Raw genomic sequence first — 20,555 nt, 5'->3', positions numbered from 1 at the left:
GCTCGTCACGCGTTTCACCACGGAGCTGCCATTCCGTTCAAAGAGGCTTTCTGCTACCAAGACCCGACGTCTCAAGCCTGCTCCACCGAACCTTGTCCAAATAAACTATAAAACTGTTGCTATTGGATCCGAGTGCTTGTTCTGGTCCCTGACAGAACACTCGAACATCCATCTCTGGACGCTGACAGCTTAAGTAGAAAGCTTCCACCAATCAGGAAGCACGCCAGCTGATTACCTCAGGTGGCTCCAGTTAGGTAATCACGACAGAAGTACACTCGAACGTCCATCTCTGGACGCTGACAGCTTAAGTAGAAAGCTTCCACCAATCAGGAAGCAAGCCAGCTGATTACCTCAGGTGGCTCCAGTTAGGTAATCACGACAGAGTTTGTCTCAGCCAAGTTTACAACCATGGATCATTGTTGACAAGTCATCGTCGATTCTGTGTGCCCATTGCAACTGTGTTGCAGGTTTAGGGGAACGTTGTTCTCATGTTGCTTCCCTTTTGTTCCATGTTGAACAACCCGGGAAAGGCAACGCTTCTCCGAACGGCGCACCGGTGGCTAAGTTGTTTACGATCTACTCTCCCGCCCCGGCCACCGACTTACCTGCTACGTTGCTCGTCACGCGTTTCACCACGGAGCTGCCATTCCGTTCAAAGAGGCTTTCTGCTACCAAGACCCGACGTCTCAAGCCTGCTCCACCGAACCTTGTCCAAATAAACTATAAAACTGTTGCTATTGGATCCGAGTGCTTGTTCTGGTCCCTGACAGAACACTCGAACATCCATCTCTGGACGCTGACAGCTTAAGTAGAAAGCTTCCACCAATCAGGAAGCACGCCAGCTGATTACCTCAGGTGGCTCCAGTTAGGTAATCACGACAGAAGTACACTCGAACGTCCATCTCTGGACGCTGACAGCTTAAGTAGAAAGCTTCCACCAATCAGGAAGCAAGCCAGCTGATTACCTCAGGTGGCTCCAGTTAGGTAATCACGACAGAGTTTGTCTCAGCCAAGTTTACAACCATGGATCATTGTTGACAAGTCATCGTCGATTCTGTGTGCCCATTGCAACTGTGTTGCAGGTTTAGGGGAACGTTGTTCTCATGTTGCTTCCCTTTTGTTCCATGTTGAACAACCCGGGAAAGGCAACGCTTCTCCGAACGGCGCACCGGTGGCTAAGTTAGCTTAGCTTTCGGAGGCTTTAAATCCTCTATTGACGCGAGTTGACTGAGGAAAGGAGACTCTCTTTCCCTGAAACCGCGTTGAATTTCTCCACCAAAATAGTGTACGAATGAGAAACGGAGTTTTGTTCGGTTTTTAAATGTCGTTTTCGGCGAAATACCTCACATATATGTTATAAAAGTAGTTTGGGGTCGTCGAGCTGTTGTCATGAAGTACACATGTCCCATAACCTTTTTAAAATTTATTTCTACATCATAAATAATTCAATTTACCTGTCGGAAAGTGGTCAGAACAAACACGAACACAGTCAAGCTTTGGCAAATTCGATCGGTTGATAGCTGCCAGCCACATTCGTCTTCGCCGTTCACTTTTCTCCTGAGCTTCAATCCCCTGATCGTAAACACACTTCGGAAGTCTAAAGAAGCCCTTCCCACCCTTTGCCCCTCGGCTACAACAGCCAACAACAACGCACGTATTCGGCATTACAATGTAGAATCTAACTGGTTCTCTGAACAATAACAATGAAGTGAAAAGCTTTGTGGACTTCCAAAATGGGCGCCAGCAATGCATTGTGGGTAATCTTAGGACCTCGAAGCACTCTATTGGCCATTGAGCCGGAGCGGTCGCATCCAATGGGCCAGTGCGCCATATGAGTGACAAAAAAAAGAATTCGAAACGAGGAGAGTGCGCCCTTTAATACAGTGCGTGAGGGTGAGGAAATCTATCTATCTATCGATCTAACTACCCTGGTCCAATCCCTCGAGAGGGGTGACCAATAGCAAGACAATCACATCCATCCATCCATTATCTGCACCGCTTATCCTGAGTAGGGACACGGGGGTGCTGGAGCCCATCCCAGTCATTCTCGGGCAGTGGGCAGGGGACACCCTGAACTGGTTGCCAGCCAGTCGCAGGGCACACAGAGACGGACAAATCACTCGCTCATTCACACCTACGGACAATTTGGAAAGGCCAATTCGCCTGAAATACACGTTTTTTGAATGTGGGAGGAAACCCCCCACGCAAGCACGAGGAGAACATACTAACTCCGCGCAGGAATTCTGGTAGCTGAATTTGAACCCATGACCTCAGAACTGTGCCCTTCGCGCTTTCTATTCTCTTTTTTCTCCTTCTGTCTTTCTATTTCTCTTTGGATTTCTTTCTTCCTCTCCCTTTCTTTTCCCCCTCTCTCATGACTTTTTATCTTTTTTTCTCACGCTCTCTCCCTCTCTCTCTTTTTCTTTCTTTGTTTCGCCCTCTCTCATTTCCCTCCCTCTTTCTCTTATTTATTTATCTCTCTTTTTCTTTCTCTTTAATCTACTAGTCCGGCCCCCGACTCAATGTTTTTTTCTATCGTGTGGCCCCCGAGTTAAAATGAGTTTGACATCCCTGCCCTACGCAGTGCGCATTATGTGCGTTTGCCAGGCTCGGCCCTGGGAAAGGGGTCTCGAAGGGAACAGGCTCCTCACCAATTCAGAGACGTTTCACTTTCAAGAGTCGACTCATAGAGCCGAACCGTTCAAGAACGACCCATCACGAGCAACACTAAAGATGGCCACTGCCTTGGTGGTAATGCGCACATGATTTTTAATATCTACAAGTGTGATTTTCCCTTTTTATCTTGTAAAATAGAAAGTACTTATAGCAGGAATGAAATCCTTCTTTGGACGAGCAAAATCGGGTAATGGAAGTTTTGATGAGGTCGAGGAGAGCGAAGAGTATGACTATCATCAGGAGATAGCCAGGTACCGCACACATTTCGTCCTCGTGTAAAATATGAAACTATATTTACTTAACACAATATAAATTAGCAACTGTTGACCTATTTATTGTGCTGTAGAGTTTTCCTTAAGCTCTTAACGTGGAGCATTTTGTCGTGGTTAAACCTGAAATAATAGACGAAAGAGGTTTAGGCTTCATATGTCTGTAAATTGCATACAGATACTAAATTACAAACATACAGATTTGATTTGGTTAAAGAGCTATGAATATATCCAGTAATCCCTCGGTTAATGCGGTTTACTTTTCATGGTTCCGCTATTTGGCGTAATTGCATGGTGCATTGCGGTCTGTTCTTTGAATGGCCAAATAGTCTTTTTATTAAAGATCAGTAGTTATTTGTAAAAACGAATTAATAAAAACCTTTTTATAGAGTACGTTTACTTGTTATACTAATGCTTGAGCCTGTTAAGGGGCTTTTCTTGTGTTTCAGTGTATAATGGAGTATTTAATTGTATAATTATTTTTAAAAAGTTTCTAACTAACGGATTTCAGTCATCTTATTGAAACATAATTTCCGCAAAAAAACGATGGATTACTGTATCTCAATTGAATATAATAAAGACAATATTTGAAATAATTATGCATTGCAGGTTGAACTCACAGGCAGAATTATGTAGTTGCGGTTAAACCTGACATAACAGTAGTCGTGATAGGTTTTGGCCTCATTTGCCTTCATATTAATATAATGAAACAATAAAAATTTGATTTGGTTAAAGGTGGTGTATGTAACCTCTAAAATGTTCTACTTGCTGATTCCCTCTTCTGGCTGAAATCATTATTGCAGTTACTTTTGTTGCGCGTGTATGTATGTGGAATTCTTAGATGCGCTCGAATGAACTCATCCTTTTTGTTCTTTTGGGGAGATTTGGTTGGCATTTGGACTGTATTTGAAACAGTCCTTGTCTTACCTTCACCATTTTCACCCTATAATAAAAGAAAACCACGAGCAGGAGATCACTCTGCCCCCCCAAAACCTCACGCCTCCTTCCCTTAAGCTGCGTAACGCACTTTGTGGCGTGACCACCGATGATAAAAGTACGATCAAAGCAGATAGGTGCGGTAAAATATTATTAATAAATATTAAAGCTATTTGAACTCATTTTGACATTAAGACATGCTTAAATAAATAAATATTTGATTTTAAACTTTTAAGGACCTCAAACTACGCAAACACCTGTGTATAAAACTGAGTACACACACGCATGTAGTAAAAACAGATCAGAAAAAACTGAGCTTTTTAGAGAGTCTCTGTTTTATGTGACCAGTAGATGTTGCTGTATGGTGTAGTGCAATTAAAACCGAGTGCTAAAAAGCACCTAGAATAAAATAAACTATGGACTCAGAGTGACCAAAATGCACTCTTTTACTTCCCATTTTTGTCAAGCTTTTTTTTTTTGGTACCCGTAGAAGTAAGACGGCAGACACTTATGTCGGCTCCCTTAAGTGAGACTCCTGTTATGTCAGATAAATGCTCATTTTTTGACTCCAAATACTTAATTGTTCAGCTATGCTGAGCACAATGACGAATTTATATTTACCTAGCCTCTAATGATAATCATTACCAAGTAATAAAACCTGGTCTAACTAAATAACAGAAATTGAGGTAATAGCAGGTCGGTCAAATCGAGCTGTCCACCTGTGCTGCTGAAGTGATAAAGTCTTTCCTCCCTTCCAGGTCAAGCTATGCTGATATGCTGTATGATCATGATAGGGTAAGTGTTTTGGAAACTTTTCTTCTAACCAAGGAGATACTTTAACCCAGGTTTCTGGAACCACACCAGAGCCACACCATATATGTTGAGACATAATTCAACAAGACCGTTAAACCCACTCTCCAGACAAAACTTATTCTTCAGCACATGTTGTTTCACTGTGTGACATTTGAGGATTTGATAAGATCTGTGAAATGATAATAATGCTAGAGCCTGTGTCTCATAAATACACCATTTAACATTTGTATGCCTCCCGCAATTACTTAATCGTGTTAAGGCTCATTTTGACTGTCATCTATGTCATAAATAATGGTTTATCAATAAGGTGCAAGAAAAGTTCCTTTTTGAAAATGTCACAATATACTGCAAACGGGGATACCAATGTATTTACATTAAGTGCAGACCACACTGGCTGTGTATAGCTCCACCCATTCCTATCCCTCACCCAATCAAATTGCTCTAGGTGCTTTTGCAAGAGTTTCTGGGTATTTCAAAATGGTATGTGGCTCTTCATCATTAATTGTCTTAACAATGAACATAGATTGTTTAAAGTGCTTCCCTATCAAGAATTATTGAGTGATTATAGGGCCAAAACAGCGTCTGTTGGTGTAACACCTTAACTGTAAACTGTAACTATAATGGTGTCCTATATATATTCTCGACTGAACCCACAACAAATTCAATATCTCCTCAGCTTTACATGTGTGTTAATCCATGCTGACAATAACATTTTGATTCTTCGTAGGTTCTATTTTATCTTCAAGCCTTATGTAATCATAAAAGAGCCATATATGGCTCATGAGCCATATATGGCTCATGAGCCATAGGTTCCCAATCCCTGCTTTAATTAAAGGCACGCATCGGAAAACGTTTTTCACATTGGAAATGCTGCCTTTTTATCCCTGGCGATTAGTCCATTTACGCACATTATGCGATGACGTTAATGTAATAGGATGAAAGTTTACCATAAAAAGTTTGTATGTTTAAATGAAAAAAGGAAAGTTGACTGTGAGGGCTGCTGCTTCTAGGGCAAATGGAAACTGGAGTAGTTTTCAATGAAATGTCATAATAGTTTGTAGTTTGCAATAATCTGTGGTCTGTGCAGCCCTTGGAGACTCCTTGTGAATAAGGGTGATACAAATAAACATGACTTGACTCAACGTGACATGTTTTCTTTCTGCAGAATGAAAAGTACTATCAGGGCATCATCGCAGCTGTGGCAAATGTTCGGAAAAGGGGCGAGAAGGTTATTGTTCTTGACATCGGAACAGGAACTGGCTTATTATCCATGATGGCTGTCACTGCTGGAGCTGACTTCTGCTATGCTGTGGAGGTAATACATTTGTGGTACGTTTACATGCAGGGGATATTTTGCCAGATATCATAATTCTGGTTCTTGGATCAATCCAAGAAATCTGATAACAGGACAAGGGGTAATCTTAATGAAAGCATGTAGGCACTATCATTGTAAAGGGACAAAGTACGCCAGAGTCATTATGCACGGAGAAATTAATATCCAGCTATCTTCCTAAATTATTTATGTGCAGCCAAATATTACAAATATGCTGTTTAGTTTACGGCAAATTAAATACCATTTTTTTCTTTTGTTTTTTTAACTACAAAAATGTATTTAAAAAACAAGCAATGCTCTTTTTTGTATTGACATATTGACTCCTCCTTGATTATTTGTGGTGAATTGTGCGATCTGCTGAACACTCACTTGCAGTACCTGCTGGTTTGGTCTTTTGGTTAAGAGCCACTTTTGACTTAAAAACTGACCTCTTAAATGCTGCTATAAAAAAAATTCCAAATCCGAAAATTCTCTATTCATTCTGAAAAAAATGTTTTTTCAATGTTTGACAGCTTTGTTGTCTTGATTCATGTCTGCTATTTATATTTGTTTGCAGGTTTTCAAGCCCATGGCTGATGTTGCCAAGTGCATTGTGAAGAAAAATGGCTTTGCTGAGAAGATTAAGATTATCAACAAACACTCCACCGATGTAATTGTCGGGCCAGGTTGCATATACATTTCAATACTTCCGTCAACATCTATTACTCAGTTTTTAATATTTGGTGAAAACTGTATACATGTTTTCATCTCTAGCGGAATCGATGTTTAACGTATCAAATGCATTATTGTTTTTAATCTATACCAGGTAAAGATATGGAAATGAAGGCCAATGTCCTCATCACGGAGCTATTTGATACAGAGCTGATAGGTGAAGGAGCCTTGCCGAGCTATGAACATGCTCACCGGAACCTTGTTCAGGTTTGTTCTTATTTTTTCTAAATGTTTCTACGGTAACATTTACAGACTTGCTTCATTCTGGTTTTCTTACTATTCTGGCTCGAAACATTGAAGACCAACTGAAAAACGATCAATTTCCATTTAAATTATACCCATCTTTAATTTGGGGAAAATGATGCAATATACCACATACAAGGACATAATGCTTTGGGATAAAGAGACATGGGAGTTCAAAGTGTCACCCTGGGTTCTTATAACTTTAACAATCCCAATATTTGTCAAAAATCGAAATCTCGGCGATGCAGCACTAAAAAATTACGAAGGTCCCCCACTCTTGAAACCTGTGTCCATAATATATATATTTCATTAAAATAACTACTTTCCATAAGTCAAGAATCACACCAGTAATCTTTCTGTATTGATTGATTCATGCATCTGCGTTATATGAATCTGTGTTTTTCTTTTTAATCAATTGCAGGGAAGTAACTGATGTGAATTCTTTGAGTAGTGTAGTAATGTGGTAAAGTTTTTAAAATATCAAATGCAATGTGTCTTTTTAAAATGTTCTAATAGTTATACCTCTACATACAAGCTGATCGAGATACGAAAATTTCGATATGAGATGTCTTTTGAACAAAAATCCAGGGTTTGTACAGGTGCTTGAAAATGCTTGAATTTTAATGTTTTTCAAGGCTTAGAAAGTGCTTGAATTTAATGTGAAGTGCTTGAAATGCTTAGACATGTTGGCATGGGGCAGCAGTAGCTCAGGAGGTAGAGCGCTCATCTTGTTCGAATCCCGGCTTGTCCGTGTTACATGTCGAGGGTCCCTGGGTAAGACACTGAACCCCTAATACCCCCAATAAGCAGGTTAGCGCCTTACATGGCTGCAAGGCCGCTATTGGGAAATGTGGAGCACATTGCGAATGGCAGCCACTCCAGCAGCTCCCGTGTTATTTTCGATTGTTCTCAGCTCAGGGATGCTGCTGGAAAAGTGAATTTCCCTTCGGGGATGAATAAAGTATCTATCTATCTATCTATCTATCTATCTATCTATCTATCAAAGCGCTTTGGGAAGTCATTGACTTGAAAAGCGCTATATAATGCAGATCATTTCATTTCACAACGAGTCTGATTAAAAATTACACTGACACTGCTCTCTGATGGCTTCGCTTTGTCATTGTATTTCTCTTTCCCTCATGATTAACGGCAGCTTACATTAGTTTGTATGGCATTGTTCTATGAAGCGTCATTGGCCCCCATGGGTTGTGCCCAGAGGGAAAGTGCATGCTACACCTAAACATCGCACTATGTGTATTAGTGCAAGGATTACATATCAATGATGGGCCATGCAAAGAATTAAGGTAGTGTTTCCCAGTGGTAGATTCTAATGGAAAGAACTTCCTGTAACTGAAAATGTAAGCTACATATTACATTTCACACAACACAGACACTAACGGTTTAACAGTTTGGAGTCACTAAGAAATTTCCAACAAAAAATTATATTGCCTTTAACTCTAGTGCTTTATGGTGGCATTGTACATATGTGTGAGTGACTAAGGATGACAGTGTACATAAAAGTCTATATTCATAGCAGCCTCAGTTGGCGGCTGACACAAGTATCCAGAAAAAATTGCCTCAGTTTTTTTCCACTGAGGATCAACCATCTTTCTTTTATTTATTTTGGAAGAAAATGTCAAAATACTGTGTGAATCAATGCCAACCAAACACAATTACATCAACCTAGTTTTGTTTTGGGGTTGACTGAATATATCTTCCTCTAATGGTACTGTAATTTTTCTACGTCTGATCTTGGCTCCTTTCCGCGGTCTGTTCCCGAAAGAGCGGGGAAGGGAATTTTTTTAACGCTTCTCGGCCTGGCTTTGCAAACTTTGGAAACCAAGTCTCATGTTTTGTCAGATATCGTCAAAGTTGCAACCTGTTTTATCGCATGTACAGCATCAGAAGAAATGGCAGAATTGTAAATGAATAGTTTATTGTTCTTGTTTCTGTAGGAGGGTTGTGTTGCAGTGCCTCACCGGGCTACTGTCTATGCCCAGCTGGTGGAGTCGCCATTGATATGGAGCTGGTCAAAATTAGAACAAATAGAGGTGCAGGGTACCCGATTGCTTCCGCCACCCGCTGTGAACAAATGCAGTGGGACTCATTCAGTATGTGACATTCAGCTCAGTCAGATTCCACCATGTTGTTTCACCCCGCTGAGTCCAATCTGCACCATGTTCAGGTAACACTTTTACTTGCGTTTATCATCTAAATTATCTTCATCTTATTTTCTTTTTTTAAACAAAATATTTGCTTACAGTGTGGACTTTAGTAAGCCTGTGAGCAGCGCCTACAAGTCCTATTCTTCTCAGTTTGTGGCTCAGGCTAGTGGGCAGGCTCAAGTGATACTTTCTTGGTGGGACCTTGACATGGATCCCAGTGGAACTATAGTATGTTCAATGGCTCCTAGTTGGACATATCCACCGCCAAAGATAGTTCCAGTAAGTTTACAAGTCTTGTGAGGATCCGCCAGTGTTTGCTGTCATTTGCTCATTTGTGTTGTGGTTTTGTTAGTGGCGGGATCACTGGATGCAAAGTGTTTACTTCTTGCCTGCTAAGTGCAAAGTGGCTGAAGGAGAAGATCTCACACTGACCGTTTGCCATGATGATTACAGTCTTTGGTACAGCCTCCAGTCTCACAGGTACATATCAAAATCAATATAAACCTTGTCCTACATAAAACCGCAGGTTGAAGTGTGACACCATTACATTATTCTGAATACACCATAGAATAGCCACCCATCCTATTAAAGGGGCCACCCACCTTTTTAAAGCTTGGAGTAAGTTGTTACTGATTGGCAGGAAGGGCCACAGATGAGATTGGTCCTAAAACAATCCAGCCTGACCTAAGGCCCCCAGGTATTAAAGCCTGTTCCAGCACGAGCAATTAACTTGATTTGCAGGACTGAGACCAAAGCAAACCTAAAATTTCAGATTTTTTTCAGGATTTGGGAGGAAGAAAAATGTATTATGATGACAGATTAAAGACTTTCTTTTGTCACGAATTGTAAGTTAAACAGCACTGTAAAAACATTTACATATTTTATATTTCTGTGTCTGAAGAGTTTACATGAATCTGATGTATTTTCTTCAAGAGTCGACGGGAAAATTTTAAGGCTGTCCGTCTTTTTGACAGGTTGAAAATTGGGCCGTAGACCGCAGCAATAGTACGTCTGTAAGAATTAAGCACGGCACATTAAGAGAGATAAAGGGAGAGAGCCAAAGAAGAACAATGATGGGTGGAAGTGAAATCGAAACCAGATCTTACATCTGGAAAGGGCTGCAAGTTTAATATGCATTTCTAAAATTACAATTTATCATGTTCTTACTATGCTGCTACTATGTTATTCATAGGTTCTAAGTATTTAAAGTTAACTTAAAACAGGAGCTTTGCTTCCTGTCAGCCACTAAAAATACATGCCATTTAGAAATCAAATTTCTTGGAAAACACAATGACCAATACCTGGTGAGCTATTTTCAGAACCTGTCCGGGGCTACTCAGGTGTTCTTAGGGACGACCACAATTGAGACCCTTGCTAAAAAACAAGCTGTTAGGTTTGGCTGAATTCACAATAGAACGTTGTTGTGCAATTTTTTTTTGTGGCCCTGCATTGGCGTAAAAAATTTGGCTGGAGGGAGAACAATGATTTGAAGGGAGACAAGATTCAGTCATTTGTTACGGTTAATTGATTCAACCATTAGATGCAATTCTGAAGGCATATATTTTAATTTAAACTCCCAAAAATTATACATTAACAGCCAAGAATTTCTTTTTTGATATCCCGTGGTATCCAGCGGGAGAGGATAGAAAAAAGGTGCAGGAGAGGATGTCCTCTACATATGCTTCACTGCTTTTCCAATAAAATTAAAAAAACATTAAAAAAGGAATCTGCCCATCCAGTGAAATCATAATTCTTAGGAAATACAAACAAAGTTACCAACTTCTAGAATTAGCCAAAGGATGTGACGCAAACGCCACAATGGTGCCCAGTCATTTTCAGCTCAGATGGAAATTGCAAATGGAAACCATTCGCTTTTTAACGCTTGAGTCCCCACACAGGAGTGTGACAGGCTATACATACATGTTGCTGCGCCAGGGTGTCTATGTCAATGTGTGCGCCACAAAACTCTTCCATGTTCTTTAGAACAAACACCCAAGTACTGTTGGGTTTCTTCTTTTTTCTCGAGCTCTGACTGTGTGTGCATTTGGCTGGTCTTAGCCGAGACCAATCGCAGGACAACCAGATTCTCTCCCGCCCGTCTTGTACATGTCAGGCCCACTTGGTTTGGACACGACCACGATTTGGTGAACTTAATGACAAAGTTCGCTCAGAGAGCTACGTTAATGCACTTAACAAAGTAAGTGAATAGAATAGCCTGAGAGAACCGCTCAGTGTGGGAATTTTCTTTACATGAGTGCACTGATCCCAGGTTCTGAAGCAGGACAGTGTCTGTCTCGGAGTGAGTGATGGAAGTCTCCTTCCTGTGTTTGCACATCTTCTTGGAGCAAAAAAGGTAAACTTTTGGGACCCTTATCTCTCCTGCACATTTCTTACTTTGTTATTGACCTATCCTCTTTTTCTCATTAAATTGTCTCAGGTCTTCAGTTTGGAAAATGACACCAAAACAAAACAGGTTATTGAGCAGGTAAATAGACTGTGAACCGTCAAATGGAAGGTATGCCATTGTAAAAAAGTCCACAAATTCAGTTCTTAACCCTGTCATATGTTCATTCACTGAACATCTGGAGAGGGATGGTCCCACTGGGTTATACTTGCCCAAGACACACAACAGGAAGTGGTGCGCCTACGACCCAAATGGTTAAGGGATCCGTGAACCGCAAATAGTGTGTCTCTCATATCTGGGACTTCTAGATCCAAGATTTCTTTACTCGTGTCCTCTATTCTGTCACTGATGGTGTCATTTGAAACGGGAATTTGGGCTAATTCAGCCAAGTGTTTCATCATTGATGTGAGGCTTGCCCTGCTTTGTGATTATGTACACAACTGTATGTGCTGTGAAGATCAGTTTGTTAATGGGTACGAGCAGGCAGTGTGGCGTTATCAATTAATTTGGCTCTTGAATTCAGGAAGTATTGTGTTCATATATCCCCCATCTCAACACAAAGTGTTCCTTTAGTTTCGCCAGTGTAAGGCTGTGGTTGTTAAACTTTGATAGGACGCTGACTCCCATTCCATTCTGTGATACATAAGAATCCATATTGTTCATATTTGTCCGACCACTTTCTTTTTTTGCAAGATATAGTATGGATTGAGATATTAGGAAAGTAACTGCTGGAAGTACTACATTGACTTTCACCTATGGAGCACTCCTTAGTGCTCTCAATTCCACTGATTGGCCAAGTGGCACATGACAACGTGATGATCTACAGCCAGTGATGGTCTAGTGGGGAACGATATTTTAGATTCGAGATATATAGCTCTTTATTGTCCCCTAGGGGATTTTTTTTTCCAGACACTGCCAAATAAACATAAAAACAAGGACCAATATGAACAGTACATAGGACATCACACATGCAGATGAGTGGGTAAGACTGTTAGACAGTAAAGTGCTGCAATGGCAAAGGGGCTGGAGCTTTTACTGAAGCGTACCTGCTTCTACCTCAGTGTTCGGTACCTGCGGCCCAAGGGCAACAGACAGAAGGGACTAAATAATGGTTGATCTGAGTCCATAGTAATTGTCCTGGCCGTATGTGTGATGGCTTTATTTCTTGGGTAAACATGATGAGTGACTGTGTCTTGACCTCCATGGGAGAGGCTCCACCAAACCCTGGAGACTAACTCACCATCTAACCCAGGTTAAGAACCAATAAGATCGATGCTCAAATGTTGAATGCTCCAGAATGGAGTTGTGGATTGTTGAATTTGCCCAAATTGTAAACAGACTGTAAAAAAAAAATTCTAAAATTCTGCCAAGTGTTTTGAGGATCCCTTAACCTCACACGCTCAGGCTTTGCTTGTCGCAGAGGTGACATTCTACAGCCCAGGTTCTAGTTTCTGTTGGGGATCCAACTGCCACAGATCACTGGTTTGAGCTGTTTTTCCAGCTAACCCGACACTTGTCCTGTTTTCCTTTGAGAGGGCTGATTTCAAAAGGGGGTGAGCCCGTAGGAAAAACATTACGAGCTTTAATTTACTTTCCTCCTATCCCTGCAATGTATTATGTTGTAGATGCTCCTCTGCAATTTGCAGCTCCCCAGAAATATGCCAACCCCACATCCCCTTTTTTCTCCAGGTCTTGGAAGCCAACTCACTGAGTGGAAAAGTTGAGCTACTTGATGTCAGACCAGAACTGCTGACCTGTAAAGATTTAGGAGGAGAAAAGGTACCTTTTATTACTCCATAAAGGTAATGTCTGAAATAATGTAATATACCCTTCTTTTTCATTTGGCATCACTTTTATTCAAGCGAGCAGAGAGCTGCCTTCCTTGGCTGCCTGCTGTAAATCATTTTTCCCTGTCAGCCTCTTGTTACCAGGCATTAGGCAGCACTTATGCCTCTCCCCATTTCAGGGTTGAAAGGATCTAATGAATCTCCTACATAGGTAAAGGGTTAGGCATGAGGTTCTGCCGCAGCCTCCAGATTGGTTGCCAATTTGTATGTTCGCCTGTTTACATAAGAGATGAGCAGGGTGCGGTAATGCACCAAAATGATGGTGCCAACCACTGTTAAACATGAAGAAGAGATGAGCAGTATTTGGTGTTTTACTGAAAAACAATAATTGGTCACAGTTACTTCAGTTACACAGTTACTTTGAAAAGTAATTCAACCAAAAAAGTGCACATAAACTGACCCCCTAATTTAGTATTTTTTTAGTTGTAAATATGATTTAGATGCGAGTACATACAGTAAGGAGAATATCAGTGGGTACAATTTTAGGGATATCCTACTTTGTGCTTGAGATGATGCCACTGACACAGTAACTGCATTCAGTTCTACTCTGTAGGTAAATATTAACATGTCCATCCTTCTTAAGCGTTATAAGTTGATAGCGGTTTTAGGGTTGTAGTTACGTTGTGAGCGGTGTAGGAACAGTTGACATTCAGAAAACTTGCTATTCCATTATCTGCTTTTAATAAGTAGAGGAGTAATGCACCATGTTGTACGACATCTGAGTTGCAACATTTTATTCTGTGTTACAGAGAAAAATATATTTGTTCCACGAGCGAGTTCCTCTGGTATGCCTTATTCCCAACACTGGAGATGAGATATGTTTACATGATTTCAATGCGATCGTGAGGTAGGAGAGGGATGAGTATTGGTGCTAGCACTACCACGTGAGGGAAAAGAAGACCAGTGTCCCTTAATTTTGGTTACATAAAAAGTTGATTCCGCGTGGCTCCTTCCAGCACCTGCTGAATATTTTCCTCCCTCAGAATGGCTAAAAATGCCAAAACCTGCTCAATTCATTGGGGAATAATAGTTTACCATTGTGCCCCAATTGCTGAATCCAAAATTAAAATCTCCCCAGTTGACTCTTGCACCAAAATTAACAATGCAATCATCAAATCGACAGCATGGATACTGCGGAGCTCAAATGAGCACTTACTTTTATCAACAAACCAGAAAACTGCACACAGTGGCCGCAGTATAACTTAATCCGAAGTGGTTCGATGGCGGTTTTTCGTTAGACCTCTTAGACGTTCAAGAGCTGAATCTGGAAAGACTGTGTCCAGGTCCGACAATGAGAGCCGGCTTGCGGAATTGGGACTGTGAAAATACTTGATTGCCATGAACCTTTCTAAGCATGAAATGTATTTATTTTGGGGCGGTTAACTTGAACTGAATTTGACTGAAATGCATATTTACGAATGAAGAAGAATTGGCAGCTTCAGAAAGGGCCACTTAATAATCATCGAATATATATTACTGTACAGTAATATATTATAATTGTCTATAATTAAATGCAATTAGAAGTAAGATCTTGGACAGCTTAGATCCATCATTACAGACTGCAAGTCCTTCCTTCAATCCCTCGACAATCCAAATAACCTAGACCAGGGGTCGGGAACCAATGGCTCGTGACCCATATATGGTTCTTTTCATGAGTACATATAGCTCGGAGATCAAATTTGACAGCAACACAGTTCTCTGTAGTGTTCCAAAGACAAGGGTATGGATGTCAATTTCAGTACATGCAACACTGATAAAATTGTTCAGTCCAGTGTATATATAAGGCACTCTTCAACCCTTCAACACCATCTTATCTTGTTTTGGCAGTACGTCGCTAAGAAATCATTTAAATGAAAGCTCATTTAATTATGTATGTTCACTGTTGAGATACTTTATGATGAAAACCAACAAACTAACTGTAAAAACAGGTGAAAATGCATGTAAACCACTCAGAGCAATTTGATTGGGTGAGCAATAGAGGTTGTTGGATTCCTGCACACGGTGCAGGGCACTCCCTTCGTTTTTTCACTCGAGCCGATTGCGTCGAAGGAAAATATGACAATATCCTTCTCATTTGCAGTATTTTGTGACATTTTTACAAAAGAACTTTGCTTTCACTTTGTTCTGACAGCATTATTTAGGACAAAAAAAGACAGTCAAAGTGAACTTCAACACTCTTAAGCAAATGAGGGAGACACATTTTAAGTGGTATTTTATTGAGCCCTTACTCTAGTCTTTATTCTCTGCACCTTATAGCCCAGTGTTCCTTATGTGAAGAAAATATCACAAGACTCATTTTTGGTGTAATTTGGTGTGCCTTATAGTGGGGAAAATAAAGCATATTGAATGAAACTCTCATTGCTCCAGATATCACTGCTGATGGGTGAACCTTACTTCAGAACAAGCCTCCTCCCTTGGCACTCACTATACTTTTGGCACTGTCGCACAGTCCTAGCCAGCCTTCTACAACCCGATGCCACCATCCTGCCCTCTGCTGCCACTCTTCACATTGTGGCTGTAGAGTTCCAGGTATGAACGTTGTTTTTTTTTCTTTAATTTCTCTAAGTTGGAATTTTTACTCTGATCTTGCACAACCACCATATGTGTCTATACAAAAAAAAATGTTTTATGTAAAAAGATTACGTATAAAACTTATGGTGAATACTAGAATGAAGATTTTAGTTTATGATAACGTTGTGTACAAAATGATTTACTACGGTTTTAATTGTTAAATTCTACTTCATGCGGAAACAGTTCTGCCTTTGAGAAAGGTATAGAGTTGTCTTTGATTGTCCTTTTGTGGTTAACATGTTGACATTTTAATTAAAATGAAAACAAATTAATAAATTTTTATTTAACATGTATTTTTAAATGCAACCTTAGATCTTATGTAGCGAATATGGGTGGTAAATAAATTATTCTAACAATTTATTGACCAATTGAATCAAAGAGCCGAGTTTATTCTTTTCAAAACTCGTCTCGCCTTTTTGGAGCACCACATACGTTTTTATATCATTATGTCAGGAAACGTGTGAAAACCCTTGCTTAGTTATTCTGAAGGGTGGCTACACACACAAGGTGAATTCTTTTTACTGTTTTGATAGTTCAATATACTTTAATCAAGACACACACACTCTTGGATGTACTTTAATTTTACTAATCATCTACTGAAGAAGCTTAAAAGAACACAAAACAATAAGAAAACAAAACGAGAAGTTGAGAATTTAAACTGGCACCATTTGGATAGACAACAACATTGGCTGGATTATTACATTGTATTTTGATAGAGTTCCCCATTTTACGTCACACCAATACCTAGCAACAATGAGATGTTCTGCGTCAATGAAGATGAAGGCCCAGTCTTTAAGTCCTCAGCTGTAGAGCGATGAGGAATCCTGGTAGGCTTGAGAGCCGGTAGGGACGAGGACTACCAGATGCAGATTGTTGAAGGGGAGGTTGACTGCTGGTGGTTTGAGGCTTCTCTGAGGTCACTGGCTTTGTTCCACTAGTTTTCTAGCTTGATCGAGCTTGGTTGCCGAGCTGGCAAGGCTCGCCAACTTCCTGTTGAGCTACCAGCCAGGGCCTTGCCCCAGCTGTTTCTGCCAGGACATGCCATGCTACCTCGTGGCTAGCCAAATTCAGACTGCCCTTGTGAGGTGAGACTTGTACCAGTTCTGGTTTCTGGTCTTCCGGGAGAGGCGGACCCCCTGTGGTGGAGTTGTGACAGCAAGCTTTGCTGCGAAAATGGAGCTATTGCCTGCCCTTCCCAACCTCACATTCCACCAGCATCAGACAGATAACATATCTATGTATTTGACTTAAAACACAGTACAGTTATTTACTTCAAATGTTTTGACATTGATCATTTTCTGACTTTGCAAAAACAGAATTCTGACCAAACGTTGAATACTTTACACTTACTTCCATGAGCTTTATAGTCTATTGCACCTTCACAGCGCACAGATCCCTTAACCACCAGGGTCATCGGGACGTCACTTCCTGTGGTGTGTTTTAAGCAAGTACAGCCTGTCGGCACCTATCCCTACCTGTTTTTTAAGGGTAGGCGTTTGTTCCCCCACATGAAACATAGTACTGGTTTCCATTGTTACCAGTAGCAGAAGCAGCTCACCTACAGCAATTTCATTTTCTAGTCGCTATTGTGTTTTTCAGTGTACTGCGTCATCCCGCTTTTCAGAGATGAGCTGGACTTCAACATTGACGGGCAGCACTGTTTGGATTATGAATGAAAAATATGACAAAAGACAATTTTTGGGGGGTAGTGCGCCTTATTCTCCTGTTTGTCTTAAAATGCGGAAAGTATGCTACATTAAAAAGTGTTACCCTGAATTAAGACTTACCACAAAATCATGAGAATAGTACCAAAAAACTGGCACTGTTAATTACTGGTATCGATTTGCAGGTATCGAGGACTAGTTCTAATGCTAGACTTAATTATCCCTAGGTGACGCGTCTTTTTCCTTGTTCACTAGGATTTATGGAAGATACGCGCACATGTCAAAACATGTGAAGGATTTGATGTCACGCCTATGGATGAAATGATTCAGGTAAAAGGAAACTTTCATATTGATGCATGCGGCATGTCATTGGTCCGTGCAACCCCATGAAGTCATTAACTTGTTGGGACAGTCTTGTTTCTTAAATGATTTTGTTTTTTCATTTTAGAAGTCTTTGGACTACAGGGAGTCACGTGAGGCTGAGCCCCACCCACTGTGGGAGTATCCATGCCGTGCTTTAACTCAGTCTGCAGCTGTCATGACCTTTGACTTTACACAGTGTCTCCCCCGACACACTATCAGTAGTCAAGGTTCTCTACCTCTCATAAGGTATGCATCAAAGAAAACATCTATACTACCGGATTGTTCCCACCATAAGGCGCATCCCTCCAAAAATAGTCTGTTGCCATGTATTTTTCATAGAGAAGGCACACCAAACTTAAAGGTGCATGAAATTGAGACTAGACTAAGAGCTACCGTGTTTATATAGCCTTTTTTAATACAGCTATGGCATTTAATGGTGCAAAGATTACTCAGTTCATGAGACCTTGCAACCAAAGTTACTAGTTTTGAGAGTACCTTGAATGTACCACTTAGCTTGCATAGCATTGCCGATTAGCAAATTGTGTTTACTTTCAAAATGATTGATGCTAATTACACGATTAAACACACAAGTATTCTTCTCGTTTATACCTTTTTTTTTTTTTTTAAATGACTTATACGTAAATTGGAACTTTTTATCTTCCGCCATCTCCTGGCTTCTGTTCATGATGCCCGTGCAAGTACACGCATTTAAAAGCTGTACGTGAAAACTTTTTCGGCTTTCTTGGGGGTTTAGGTTGGCGTTTGAACTCTACTTGAACTCTTACTTTCACCATTTTCATGCAACACTGACAAATCGAAAAAAAATGTGGAAAAAGCATAAATTGACTCTCCACTCAACCCCACCTGCCTGTTCCTGCTACCTAAATGTGTTTCACGGTTGGAACAGCTTTGCTAAAAAAATAATGTGTTGGTAAACTAAATTATAAGGGCTCTTTGAACTCAGTTGGGCATTTTTAACACATACCCAATAGAGAAAATATACTTTTAAGAACACCTCAAACAACACACCCACCTTTAAGTAGTAGAACAATTAACTAGTGAATGTTTTTCCCCTACCAAAATTTGGGATACATAATCAATGTCAATTAGGTCCAAACCAATTTAAGGAAAGGTTCTTATGCCAATCAAGACGTCGTCACATTATTTTTTCGTTTTTATTTTAGGAGTGGTCAATGCCATGCTGTAGCAATGTGGTTGGAATACCAGCTAAATACGGACGTGTCGGTAAGTGCGGGCCTGAGGGAACCAATCAGTGAGCAGGTATGTTTGAGCTTTGCTTTTCTACTATCTGCTAGATAATCCAGTTTGTGGTGCTAAATATTTGACCGACGTGCACTATTTTACAGGGCCACTGTGAGTGGAGTCGTCACAGCAAACAGGGAGTTTACTTTTTAAGCTCGGGATGGGAAAACTTTGGCGACGCCAGCGCTGCACTGCTTTACGACTTAACTTTTGAACCCACCTTAGGAGACCTCAACATGGACTTCAAAATGAGGTCTCATTAATAGTTGGGAATGTCACTTTTTACAATGTTGTGTAATTTCACTTTAGTTTAGAAAAGGGTGACCATTATGATGATACTCAACTGTGTGGAAACCTGATTCAAAATAAAGTCTTTTTTTAACAATTTAGTTTACTGTATTACAACTTTTGACTCAAGCAACACTGGAAGGCAACATCCTTGCTGAAACACCCACAACGCGTTATTGGATAGGATGCCAGGTTATTTTGACTATCGCGCACTGATCAGGGGTGCTTGAAATCCTTGGATGTTAATATCGTGTTTAAGGATGGAAAAGTGCTTGACATTTTGGTTGAAGTGCTTGTAAATGCTTAAACTTGTTGCCGTGTTTAACGAGTCTGCTTAAAAATGACGCTAACATTGGCATTAGCTTTGCCATTGTTGACGAAAACACAAATCATCCAGTGGAGGCAAAGTGAGGTTTTGGATTTAATTCTTTTTTTGGGGGCAGCTCTTCAGCCTCTGGTAGCACAATAACTTTCAAATTGCTTGATAAGCAACTGTGTAAGCATCCATGAGTACCTCCGCTAACAATGTGTTGCGTGTGACCTCACGCGTTCTCTCCCGTACAAGCAAGGTATGATGGCAGTCAATCAAGAGACTTAAAAAGTCAAAGGAGACGCATGTAGTTGGAAATGTGAACTCTCACAAAAACATTGGATTCCGCTCAAACATGGGACCTCCCATTTTCAGGAGCGGGCGCCCAACCCTAAGCATAGGGCATCGTGCCCTACAATTTCAAGAAAACCTGAGAGTTTTATTTGTGCAAAAATACGATACATCTAAACAGGGCACTATGAAATGTATATTAGTGCAAAGTATTGTTTCCCAGTGGTAAATTGTAATGGGAAGAACTTCCTGCAACTGAAAATATGAGCTACATATTACAGTCACTTTACCCAACACCTATACGTGAAGAGAATTGTCTCAAATATTTTCACACAAATTGTTCAGATCCATCAATATTGTATGTTGGCGATTTACCCGATCTAAAAATGATGTCTTGTGAAATGCGCG

At 40.5% G+C, this 20,555-nt stretch overlaps 1 protein-coding gene across 1 annotated transcript; it reads left to right on the top strand.

Annotated features, from left to right (window-relative positions):
* The first annotated feature begins 2,713 nt into the window (after positions 1-2,713).
* prmt7 (protein arginine methyltransferase 7) lies at positions 2,714-19,647 on the top strand. Its single transcript, XM_088339829.1, has 17 exons — positions 2,714-2,927; positions 4,640-4,676; positions 5,860-6,009; positions 6,584-6,692; positions 6,833-6,945; positions 8,937-9,166; positions 9,245-9,425; positions 9,499-9,626; positions 11,205-11,343; positions 11,416-11,499; positions 11,584-11,631; positions 13,240-13,329; positions 15,765-15,926; positions 17,888-17,962; positions 18,081-18,241; positions 19,180-19,276; positions 19,363-19,647. Exons 1-17 carry the CDS (start codon positions 2,833-2,835, stop codon positions 19,519-19,521), a joined length of 2,058 nt encoding a protein of 685 aa, XP_088195955.1. The 5' UTR covers positions 2,714-2,832; the 3' UTR covers positions 19,522-19,647.
* Positions 19,648-20,555: the final 908 nt, after the last annotated feature.

Source organism: Urocampus carinirostris, chromosome 7, assembly GCF_059441175.1.
Source record: "Urocampus carinirostris isolate Australia breed hairy pipefish chromosome 7, RoL_Ucar_1.0, whole genome shotgun sequence".
Taxonomy (NCBI): domain Eukaryota; kingdom Metazoa; phylum Chordata; class Actinopteri; order Syngnathiformes; family Syngnathidae; genus Urocampus; species Urocampus carinirostris.
Note: the sequence above shows the minus strand (reverse complement) of the source record. Positions and strands in the feature narration are given on the sequence as shown.